This window comes from Euprymna scolopes, chromosome 15 (assembly GCF_053919585.1).
Source record: "Euprymna scolopes isolate OS-2025 chromosome 15, ASM5391958v1, whole genome shotgun sequence".
In the NCBI taxonomy this organism is placed as follows: Eukaryota; Metazoa; Mollusca; class Cephalopoda; order Sepiida; family Sepiolidae; genus Euprymna; species Euprymna scolopes.
In genome coordinates this window covers 88,086,450-88,099,343 of record NC_136496.1, presented here as the reverse complement: position 1 = coordinate 88,099,343, position 12,894 = coordinate 88,086,450, and the positions used below count along the sequence as shown (strand labels likewise).

General features: G+C 33.2%; 1 protein-coding gene across 1 annotated transcript in view; it reads left to right on the top strand.

Annotated features, from left to right (window-relative positions):
- The first annotated feature begins 9,112 nt into the window (after positions 1-9,112).
- LOC145293961 (leucine-rich repeat-containing protein 40-like) overlaps positions 9,113-12,894 on the top strand; it is a 38,388-nt gene continuing 34,606 nt past the window's right edge. Inside the window, exon 1 of the mRNA XM_080140833.1 lies at positions 9,113-9,267. Within this exon, the coding sequence (XP_079996959.1) occupies positions 9,189-9,267 (79 nt within the window). The 5' untranslated portion in view covers positions 9,113-9,188. The remainder of the gene's footprint in view (positions 9,268-12,894) is intronic.

Genomic DNA, 12,894 nt, shown 5'->3' with positions numbered 1-12,894 from the left:
CTAATCTATTTCAAGAAACCCTTCATCTATCAACATCCCTAACTCTTTATGTTTATAAGAACCTCTACCATTACCCCCATATCGCTTTCTTTCCCTACTTTTTCTTAATTTTAAATGTACATCTCCACATATGACGTGTACTAAACTAACCCCCTAACGTATCATGGAAAACCACCTGACCCCATTATATACAATTTATATCTATTATGTGATAATCACAATTTCATCTTATATCACCTTAATCATTATAGTTCTCTAGCTTTACTCTCCCTCATATTTATGCTGTTTACCCTGTACCTTAAATAAATCATTATTTTGTTCCCAATGTACTTATTATTAGATATCACATTTCTAATCTATTACCTAGCACCTCCTTTCCTCTTCTGATGAGAAGCATTAGGCTTCAAAATACCTAGGTATAAAGAGTACCTTATATACTTGTGTATGTTGATCTTGTGCATTAGTCTATGTACATTTATGTATTACCTGCATATAAGTCGACTGCAGATTATAGACAAGTTAAATGGTCCATTTCATAACTCTTGCTTGCACAGATAATTTCTGTTTTGGTGTTTTTTTTTTGTTTTTTTTTTGTAAGACATATTATAAATTGTTTTTCCACATCCACGAGTGATAATATGTACATTTATACAAGTGTGATCTATTCAATTTTCATATATAAAATCAAACCGATGCACACTTACATGCAACAAGCGCAAATGTTGCTAATCAGCGTAATATACAATAATAATGTGAACACATTCGTTAAGTGCTATTAAATGGTTTTGTTGCAAGTATTAGGGGTCTCATAGTTCATTGATTCACTGAAAGTAAAAATACTTAGCAAACATAAATACTTAATAAACGAAAATAGTTCACAAGTATATCAATGCACATTTATTACGAATTGAACTCTGTCTCATAGTAGGACATAGTTCCTACAGGGGGGTGGTAAAAACGTATCTTCCCTTGTAAAGGCCGGGACTTGCTGTGTGTGTGTGTCTCAAGGGAAGTAACTCTCCGGTGTATATCTTAACTGGTGTTCTTTGTCCATATTCCCCTACAGCATATACTGAGAACCTGAGTGTACCAAGTTTGAATTCGGTTCTTTCTGAAGAAACACTTTCAGTCAGGATTTTGGCAACCTTCAGGTGATACCCAAAGTACCCAATGTCTTTCTAAAAAGAATTCTCACTAGAAAGATATCAGATAAACCAATGCAGCAATAGAATCGTTTTGGTTCATAAAAAATAAATGAATGGATATATAAATGTACCTATTTCCTTTATTAAGTCATGGTCATAAAAACCGTTAGCAATAGATAGACACTACTAAGCTAATTAAGAAATACATAAAACTTAGGAACATCACAATAGTTAGTCAATACAGAACTGTGAAAATGTAACAGTGATACATGTTCATTCACATAATTCTGAGGCAGCATGTTCAGGACTGCAGAACATAATGCAAGAGGAGATCACTGGTACATCTCTGAGCAAACACTAGCGTGATTATGCAGATGGTCTAATGTGAATGTATATTATCACAGGTTTGATCTGTTCAGACGCAGCACAGCGTGGTATTTTAGCATTGTGATGGGGTAAGAACCATGAAATAATCTGTAGGCAATAGAAACAACTGTTAAATTCCGGCGAGTAGACAGCAGATCTAATCCAAGCAGATCATATACTCCAGAGAGAACAAGGTCACGACAGGGAATATATAGTATATATTATAAAAATAGAGATTAAAAATTCTGCAAGCAAAGTTTCTTTCCTTGAAATACTCATATCTGTGGAACACAGTACCATGGGGCTGCTTTACAGCTAGCTATAATATGATCGTTTTAAAGTTCTTGCTGTGCTGTGCTTTTAAACCCTAAACAATTAAACCCTACCCAAGTTCCACCATCGCGGTGCTGTTCTCGCCGGCCACCTGACACTCATTATCCCTTATCCAGGAGTAACCTTTGGGCCTTGATAAGTGGTGACTCTCTCCTATAGTAAAAGAAAAAAATGTAATTTGTTTAGGTGGAATTTTTTGTTAATCTGTATTTTAAAAGTTTATATGATTGCATAATTTGTATAAACTGTTTGCTCACACAGTCAGCAATGTTTGTAGTTGCCATAGAAACGACATAGATACCAGTGTAACTGAGTGAGCACAAGATTCACAAGCGTGATTTTCATTCATGTAGCAACTTGCATCGCATGATTGACTCGCTGTAACGCTGTGACACAATGCAGAAGGAGTGTTCACTTGTGTTGTTATCACTGTCGTATTAGTCATGAGAAATTAAACTAAAGATTTCATACTGACATGATGTTAGTCTTGCCATCGTGGCAATTTAATGTTGGCAGTAAATGATTATCATTTTCATACTTTCCAGTGTTGCCTCCTCCATAGGTGCCGTGGAACTGTAGCAACTCCTACTTTATGCACTTTTTTTTTGTTGTTGTTATTTATTTATTTATTTATTTATTTTTTGTTTCAATCCAAACAAAGCAAATTGTCGTGTTCATATTATTTGGGTTCTTCGAATTACTGTTCTCATCTTGAGTGTCATTTTCACAAAGTTTCGGTCGATGTAATCTCCGACCTTCTTCACGTGTACCTTGTCGAACTTGGGAATTTGGGTGGAATTTCAAACAGAACTTTTTATTTACTTCATGGAGATAGCAGTCCTTTGCACAAAGACCTGTGGCACAGTGGTTAGAGTACTTGGGAAAATCAATTGTAAAAGTGACCTTCTCCTGAAGGTTGAAGGTTCAATTCTCAGTGTTGGCGACTGAAATATACAACTGCGAATTACTTAGGACCTTTATCCAGTCATGGCTGACAGAATAAGAGCATGCTACCCTTGTGGATTAAACAAAGAGTTCCATTCGAAATTCTGTCCAGATCCCCTAGTTCAACAGAAACATTTCTGTGTTTGACAAGTCACACCTGAAAAAGGTCGGATGTTACATTGATCAAAACGTGAAAATAACACTCAAGATGAGAACAGTAGTCCAAAGAATCCAAATAATACGAATAACCAATTCTCATCTCAAAAATTCAGAAACAAATTGTCATGGTGTAAGAAAAAAATGTCAGAACCTCTTCTCACCAACGCTGCAATTTGTACTAACTCCTCTTAACTTAAACTGTAATTCTCAATGCCCATGCTTTCTCTCTCGGCCATCAAAAACTCAATTCGTCCTTCTTATAACTGCTATTCCCTCATATGTAAATTAATGCCAAATTAATGATCCATCTACAAACTTAATCTTTTCTTTTTCCTTCCCTGACTCAGTCACCTGACATGCTAGATGGAGGTGCTGCTGCTTGTGTAAGTTGTATCTTCCATTACCTTCGCCACACTTGGGAAATGTAAGCAGCTGTTGTGATAGAAACTAGATTTATAGGGGAGGTAAATATAAAAAAAATAGTTCTTCTACAGAATTCCCTCTATATTAAAAAAACAATAATAAAGAAAAATCTTTATGATGCATGTACCCATGATAAAAGAAAAATATATGATGTAAATTAATCAGATAGCTTTATTTTTATAAAGAAAATAATTTTTAAGTGATTAATTGGGAATTCGTAGGCATTACAACATAAATCTAGCAAGTTTGAATTATTGAGTTATTGCCCTTTTTTTTTAAGATTGCTTTCAAAGTGGCAGACAAAACAGCCCCTCTTCCGTTATTTGTAAAATTTGATTTTCTTAATTAAAAAAGTAAAACTACTTGATAAATTTATGTGATTTTTCGAATATGACATTTCCGTTTTGTTACGGCTGTATAGATCATACAGATTTTTCTTGATTTTTGTTTTTTAATATGGGGGAATTCTGGACAAGAACCAAAAAGAAAAAAAAATAATCATTTGCAGATTACAATCGTTTGACGATATCAGATGAACTATTACATGTTTCGGACGGCTTTCCTCAACTTAGTCAAACCCATTTTCACATCATTTTCGATGTTGTACCGTTCGACTTTGTTTACGCAGTTTGGGCCAGAGTCGATAACCAAGCTTCTTGAAATTTCTATTTTTTATTTGGAGGGAGTGGAGGGTGAGTGGGAAAGAAGATGTTTATTCATATTACATTTTAATTTTTGCATTTTAGTCTGGTCAGGGAAACTGGGAGCAGGTAAGTAATTCCAAAGCTTCAGTGAAAGGTAGCTATTAGAGTTGAAAATTTTCCGTTATCTAGTAAAGGGGATGGAATTTTTATGCTAGTCGGGTGGATTGGAGGTATTTTTGTTGAGTGAATAGTAGGGGGATGGTAAAACTGCAGTAAATTCATCGGAACACATTCTGTGCAAGTACTTGTAAAACAAGTACATAAATGCAACATGTGATGTGATAGCTCCTTATAGACTCAGAAACGATTGGGCTGATTTTTTAAAAATTTCGCCCAAAGATACTTGATGTGTCTGGGAGTGTTCTTACGTAGGTTTTGGATCGGAATATGCCCGATAAATATCGAAAATCGATAATTGAAAAAATCTGATTAAAGAAGGAAATCCGATTGTGACCAAAGTTAACATTTTTATACAACTTAACATCAGAAGTGAGTTTGAGAAGTTTTATCACTGCACAAGCAGAAAAGCCCAGCCTATAGAATCAACTGTAGATTCTTTAATGAGACAGGGGTGTGCTCAAAATGAATGTTTCTTTTTAGACCACAATTGAACCGTGATACTTGATTTTTGTGCATTTAACTTTAATTCGAGTGATATTGTAAAAATAATGTCATGAAATTAACAGTTAGTTCTTTGATAAGACAAGGAAGCGTTCGAAATGAATGTTTCTGCTTAGAGCACAATTGAACCATGATACTTGACTTACGCATTTTAAACTTTAAATGAAACCATTATTTACAGATAATTTTATAAAATCAAGAGTAGATTCTCCACAGTGCAATGTAGACTACAATCTATTGTGGACTAAGTCACTTCGGGGGGGGGGGAACTTCCTTCCGGTAAACTGCGAGGGGCGGGTTCCTAGCTAGACTTTTTCCTTTCTTTTTTAAATAGCATTTTCTTTTTTAAATGACTACGTTTTACTGTTTATGTCTCACTTTTTTTTTATATTGTACTAGTGCACTTATTGATCCGTGCTGAAATAACGTTATTATTTAAAAAGCCATTCTTAACATGGGGAGGGTGTTTTGTACCTATTCTCTACTTAACCTTACAATTGAATAAAAAAACATTAAACTTTAATTAAGCTTAGAAATACGATTTAAAATATAGCGCGGATCATAAGTGCACTAGCACCCAGTTTTTTATTAATAATTGTTTAGTAATTATTTTTCTTTTTAATATTCATAAACAGTAAAAACGTCGTCATTTAAAAAGAAAATGCTATTTAAAAAAGAAAAGAAAAAGTCGATAAAAGTGACACATAAACAGTAAAACAGTAAAAAAAAGTCGATAAAAGTGATTAAAAGTGAGATATTATTAATAAATGTGCAGTAATGCCTTTTATTTCAATATTCATAAACAGTAAAACAAAGTCGATAAAAATTCATGATCGTTTAGTTACTATGGCAACTAAAACATGTCCATTGCTCATGCGTAGCGAGAAGTCAGTGTTTTCTGTACTTTCACCTAATAATTTGCGGTTTTCATAAAAAGCATTAATCTTTTCTTATAAAAAATTCTGTTTACAAAAAAAACCCAAAAAACTTTTACTGCTAATTTAAAAGAAAAAAAAACAAAAAATATAAGTTTTCTCGAAAAAAATTTTCACCAAATAATTTATGGCAAAAAAAATCATCATTTTAGGAAAAAAAACGCCAACTTTTGTTGATAAAAAAAATATAATAAAAGTAAATAAACAAAACGCAACTGTTCTTGAGGAATATATATATATATATATATATATATATATATATATATATATATATATATATATTCAGTAAATTTACAGTAGGTTTTTGTTATTTTTTATTTATTGTATTTCTATTTTTTCCGGTTTGTTTGTTTTGATATCTGTTAGTTTGCTTAGTTTGAACCGATGCCTGCCAGTCGAGCTCGAACCATGATTGATGAAAAATTGTGAGGATCTGGTCAAATTTTGCAAGAGTACCAAAAAATATGTACAGGGTGTTCATTGTACTGGTCGGCTGATAAAAAATTGGCCTGCTGAAAAGTTGATATTTAATTATAAAAAAAAAATATGATAACTACTTACGTTTTTTTGTCAATTTCAACAATAAGCAATGTTATCTACCAAATTGTCATGCCACAATTATCTAAGTCTTCCATTATTCAACGAAAAAATCATTTTGGCTATGTTTGTTTTGTCACATGACATGTGATATAAACAAAAGGGAAATAGTTAAAATTAAACAAAAAGGGACACCTCAAAATATTTTGTATCCACAAATATTGAGAACATAAGAAACATACATTTTGTCTTTTTTTGTGTGTGTTTCATTTAAACAAACTGAGCAACAGCAACGCGTGGCCGGGTACAGCTAGTATATATGATGATGATGGTGATGGTGATGGTGATGGACACACAAATAAATTAATACATAAATAAAAACAATACATATCCAACAGAAATGATAGGTGTAATGGGCAGACCTCGGTCGCGATCTATATATATATATATATATATATATATATATATGTATATATATATATATATATATGTATATATATATATATATATATATATATATATATATATATATATATATATATATATACATGTGTTCAATATACAAGCATACCACTGAAAACAAAGTAACAACTCGAAAATAATATATACTTCCACAAAATATTTATTGGTCGTAAACTTGACTGGATTCGTTATGAAAATAATATTCATTAGAACGTGTACAAAGAGAGTGTGAGTAGAATGATGTACATAAAGAGAAAACGTTTATGTACTGAATTGTGTGCCTATAAGCAAGCAGATGGTGTTCGCAATGAAAATGAGTGCACAAGAATATGTTAAACAAAGTTTGAGTAGTAGATGGATGTGTGTAAGTAGAGAAAAGTCTTATGTACAAGAGTAGTGTGCTTGTGTGTAAGCGCACATATGCAGGCTTTATAGCAGCCAGCAGATTGAGAATGTCTGCGGCTATTGTGCTAACAGTAGAGGTTGGAAGAAAAAGAGAATTTTCTTAATACAAAGGTCTTTATATCCTCTGATTGTAATGCCATTTGGTGTTTCCAAAAAGGCAGACAACTTGAATCTTAAAACGCCCTCATGTGTGAGTCTGTGTAATTGTGTTTGAGAAAGGGAGATAATGCTACAAGCTTCTTTCCTTTGCTCGCCATCGGTATTCCTTTCTTACTCTGTACTTTTCTAACTATATCAACACGCAGAAATTTAAACATAAGGTGAGGAAAAACCTTGCAGCACAATGCCCCACTTAGGATGCCCCTATGGATAGAGTCTGTAATTTCTAGTAGCCATGGGCATCTCAGTGGATGCTTTAAAAACCTAAGCGATATAAAAAAAAAAAAAGCATGAGTGACTTCATTGCCACCAGAACGCAAGGTGTTTACGTTACTGGCATAAATACACTTGTTTTGTGTTGGCAAAAGTTTGTTGATTCTGATGGTGCTTATTTTGATCAATAATTTTTTGTTTGAGCCGAGATATGTTCATCTGAATTTAAATATATACTAGCAGGGAAACCTAACGTTGCCCAAGATTGAATAATGATCAATAAAAGTTTCACACTATAAAATACAAAACCTATCTAAGAACACTGCCAGGCACATAAAGTACCTTCATGTGAAATTTCATCAAAATCGGCCCAGCCATTTTCGAGTTCATAGGGAACTCACTCACAGGTAAAGTTCTTTTTATATTATACTAGGTTGACAAGAATATTCTTGCAGAATTTTTAATTTTGATTTCAAATGATGTATTTTCAAATAAGTTTTTGTTATAATACCTTTACTTTATATATCATTTTAAATAACCTTTTTTGCTCTATCTAATCGTTTAAATTACAGTCGTTTTAAAACAATTATGTATATTTTTTTTCAGAACGTTGAATACAAGATAACAGGAAACAAATCCACACAATTTTTTATTTCAATCCCAGCTAGGCCAAAAAGCTGCTGAAACAGCTTGTGATATCAACGAAGCGTTTGGTCTAGGAACTACTACTGAATGCACAGCACAATGGTGGCTTAAGAAATTTTATGGCAGCACCGAGAGTCTTGAAGATGATGAGCATAATGGTCAGCCATCGGATGTTGACAACGATCAATTAAGTTGAAGCCAACCAACGCACAACTGTTCAAGAACTTGCTTCTGAATTAGATGTAACATACACAATGATTTCTAACCACTTGAAAGCGATTGGAAAAACAAAATAATTTAATAAATGGGTGCCTTACGAATTGAACGACAACCAAAAGAAATGCTGTTATGAAGTGTCATCTTTCGTTCTTTTACACAACAAGAACGACCCGTTTCTCAACAACTTTCTGTGTGAGAAATGCTTAAAAAAACCTAAGCGATATCAAAAACCTAAGCGACTTCATCGCCGCCAGAACGCAAATTTTTACGTTACTGGCATAAATACACTTGTTGGCAAAAGTGTGTTGATTCTGATGGTGCTTATTTCGAGCAATAAATTTTTGTTTGAACTCAGATATGTTCATCTGGATTTAAAAGTTAAAAACAGCAAGAACTTTCTTGTCCGCCTGATAGTACCTATTTACAATGCCTCCCCACGGGACAGAGTCTGACACCAGGGTCGTTTTTTTTTTTAACGTGGAGAAAAGGAACAAAATTAAAAATTCTCTCAGTCGTGAAGGATTTCTTCTACACTGAGAGAGAACAAGAAATTGAAGTGTAGCACTGTAGCAATCATCTGAAGAACAGATACTACATTTTGATCTTGTCAACCTGATATATATATATATATATATATATATATATATATATATATATATATATATACGTTTTATTTGTTTTAAATACGCATTTATATGTCGCTACACACTCATGAGCATGGTTCGGTCAGTCGGTTACAAGTAACTAGAGACCTCTTCAAACGATATTGCTTATACAAAAGTAAAGTCCCTAATATATTTTTATATATCCGGACGTTTATATGACGAGAAACTAATAAACATTAACACCGTTTTCTGTTACCTAAGAACACGCAAAAAAGTTTTTCGCTGTTTGTAGCAGGAAAACAAACTTTTATCATGGCACAACTGGAAGCGGCGGCCGGTGTAGCGCAGGTCGTGAATCGTTGTGAAAGTGCCAAGGAAGATAAAAGGCTAGGTGAGCTATAGAGGGCACATTTTCGTTTTCATTTAGTTAACTTTTCCAACTTTGGTATCATAACAAAAAGTGAACAGAAGATGAGAGGAGAGAGACAGAGAGGTGTGATGAAGAGTAAATTATCTCACCGTATAAGGTAATTTACTCTCCTCCGTTCTTTGCCGTATCATCCACAAAAAAAAAAAAAAAAAAAAAAAAAATCGCTTTATCCAAAGTAACTCATGGACACCCATAACTCTAAATTCTATATACTTTTAAATTAAAAAAAAAAAAAAAAATAATAGTAATAATAATAAGATAAAGGTATGTAATGAATGGGTCTCATCTCAGTACTTACGTAGTCAGTCCTGAGTATCGACGAAGAATTTCGAATCAGTCTCCGGAAATAACTGTGAAGCACTGGAAGCAGTTTATGATTTGAAAACAGACATTGTAAAAAAAAAAAAAAAAAAAAAGCGCTCGAAGGTTAAAAAGGAAAAAAAATTTTTTGCTCTTCAGAAAGGAAAAAAAAAGTGGGAAATATCTATATAAAAAAAAAAGACGAAATTCTAACAATATAATACTTATGGAATAAGTAATATATTTTGTTTAATAAGTTTCATATAGTATAGGGACCACATTATCGTAGGTACATTAAATTGTTTTGGTGATTTTCCAAAATAGCCAACAAAGCAAAATAAATAAATCTATATATCTATAAAAGTCAAATTGTCTGTGTGTGTGTATATTTCCCTACCAAACTACTCTGTCAATTTTCAGTCTACAGACTCAAAACTTGACATGATTTGACATGGGAAAATCTTTTTAATCGGTTTTCGGCCAGAAATTTGGCTGTCAAAGTTCAATGATTTGACCTTTGAAAACTCAAAATCCTCTGCCAGTTTTGGGTTTAAACACTTAAAATTTTAGATGTGGGTTACTTGGAAATGAATCAAACTTTTTAATTTGATTTGAGCCCAAAACAGTTAATGTTAAGGGGTTAAAATTAGGGTCAAAGTTTTAAAGAATTTGACCTCTACGGTCTCTACCAAATTACTCAGTGAATTTTTTGTCTAAACATTTGAAATTTTACAGAAAGGGTATTCAGAAATGCAGCAAGCTTTTTAATAAGTTTTTGGGCGAAAATTTGGCTACCAAGAGGTCAAAGTTGAAAGAGTTGACCTTTGCAAACTCCTCCACCAATTTTAGATGAAGGTTACCTGGACATGAATCAAACTTTTTAATATATGCATACATATGCACATAAAGTTATGAACAGTACATAGGGTCCGAGCAAAACCGGGATGAACTGCTAGTAAATAAATAAATAAAATAAATAAAAATGGAGTAAAAAAAAAAATATACACAACAAATAAATGAACAATGTTGACTGGTTGCTTACCATGTCGAGTTATAACGAAAAACAAAATGGTAGTCTCGTTAGAGCTATAATCAAACCTTGATAATCGCTCAAAAATTGAAAATCAAACAAAATACTGATAGAACATTACATTTTCGCACGATTGATGACATTTACTGGGGGGGGGAGTTCTATCAATATTTTGTTTAATTTTCAATTTTTGAGTGATTATTGCGGCTTGACTATGGTTCTAACGAGATCACCATTTTATTTTTTGTTCTTGACAGGCTTTGCACTGCCTTTATTTTTAAGTAAAAAAAACACTTTAAATAAGTTAAAACACAAAAAAAAAACTATCCAGATTGGTAGAGGATTAACTTATCGTGTCTTTTTTTTTTTTTTTTTTTACAAAGAGGTCACCACTTATCAAGGCCCGGAGGCCACTCGAGGATAAGGGTTATTGAGTGTACAGTAATCAATAGGATAATTTCTTAGTAATCCTTAGTATTAGAAATTTGGTAAATTGGATTATTTAAGGTGACGGTTCATCAAGAATTTGTTTACATTGGACTTGAAGACAACCATATTGTAGTCAGCTGGAAAACAGACAAACGGAAGAGAGTTCCACAGGCGTGCAGTTCTAAGAAAGAAGCTTTGTTCATGGAATCTCTGATTCGGTTTAGGCACAGATAAATAGTGGGGAAAATTATTGACAGTGGTTTCAGCTGGGCGGGTGTTTTTCGTGAAAGTTTGGCGAGGGGGGGCCATATATTGGGGCTCAGACGAGCACTTGCCATGGAAACATTGGTAACACTTAGTTATTGTATTGTAAAATAAAAAGACAAAGTCCATTCTAACATTTAATAACAACTTTATTGATTATACTTGTTAGTATGACTTGTAGAAAAGAATTAGTAGCAGAAACGTGAGTCCATGGACATAGACAAAAAATTAGAGACAGTCCCATAGGATAAAAGAGTTCATGTGTGTGTACCGTATCGTCTTGAAGTCTGGATCCAGCGGTAACCATCGTGGATTATTTGTCTCCTTGTCTATAGTTAAACACAGGACCACAAGCCTGGGTGGGTTCTGGTACACCCCAAGAGAGTAGCTTGGGGTATTCGAATCCATGCAAAACTTTATATTTGGGTTTTAGGCAGGGAAAATCAGTGCAAAAGTGTGAAAAAACGTCTTCATAGCTCAGGCATTACCATCAAAGGAAAAAGTAAATCGTAAGCTAAACGTTTTGGTTTCGATTCTTGATGGTGGCACACGAGTCATTTTTTAAAAAACTTTTTTAAATCATTATTTTATATTGGGTCCAATATAATATAATAATAAATATGAAATCTGCATTAATCAAAATATCATATGTAAGTGTATTTTATAACCGAGCAATGCCAGGCGGCCTGCTAGTGATCTTATAAACCAAAGATATTGAAAATCTCAAGTCGGGAGTATATGCTGCTCCTGCTGCTACAGCATATATATTTGTTTTTTCATCCCTTTCTTTGCTATGTTAACGATTCTTGAAAATCACCAATGTTTACACCAATATGTAGTTAAAAAAAAAAATCATTTTGGATTTTTAAAATAATTTCCTACGCTATCGATAATGTTTACTCATTTATTTATTTTTTTGCTTATCACTTATGTTTGAATTCATGTTTTGAAACATGACGCAAGTCATGAATATATGACGTCGCACCAAAACTATAATTATTTTATTAAGTTTTAAGATTTTAAGATCTATTTACTAGAACCTCAACCTGAAGATCTCAAGGTTTCCATTTCAGTTTCCAGTCATGACATCTGCTTTGTATGTTTGGAATTTATTATTTGTTATGAATCCAATAGTCTCCATTTCTAAAAATAGTTAAAACCTCTGATGTTTAAAATGAGACGAATTTTGCAATGTATTTATTATGTTTAAAACATTGTGACTAATGGATAGGCAGATGGATAAAATAAAAAGATTGTATTAGTTATTGATTTTATTTATTGCAGCCTATTATCCTCATCTTTCTTAGTTGTTGTTTCACAACGTTTCGGCCAACTATTCCTCTGGCCTTCGTCAGGTGGTTACCGTGATGGGATAGGAACTCCGAATCTCTTAACTGCATTCTCAGCAATTACTGCCATCCATAGTTGTTGTCATCTCATCACGTTTTGGTCAAGTAAGACTCTGGCCAGCCTTGAGTAGGATTGACGCCGCTATCTTCAGACAATTCTCACCTGGAACCATAGAGATTCAACATTTCTATCCACTGCGTCGCAAAAATCATTTA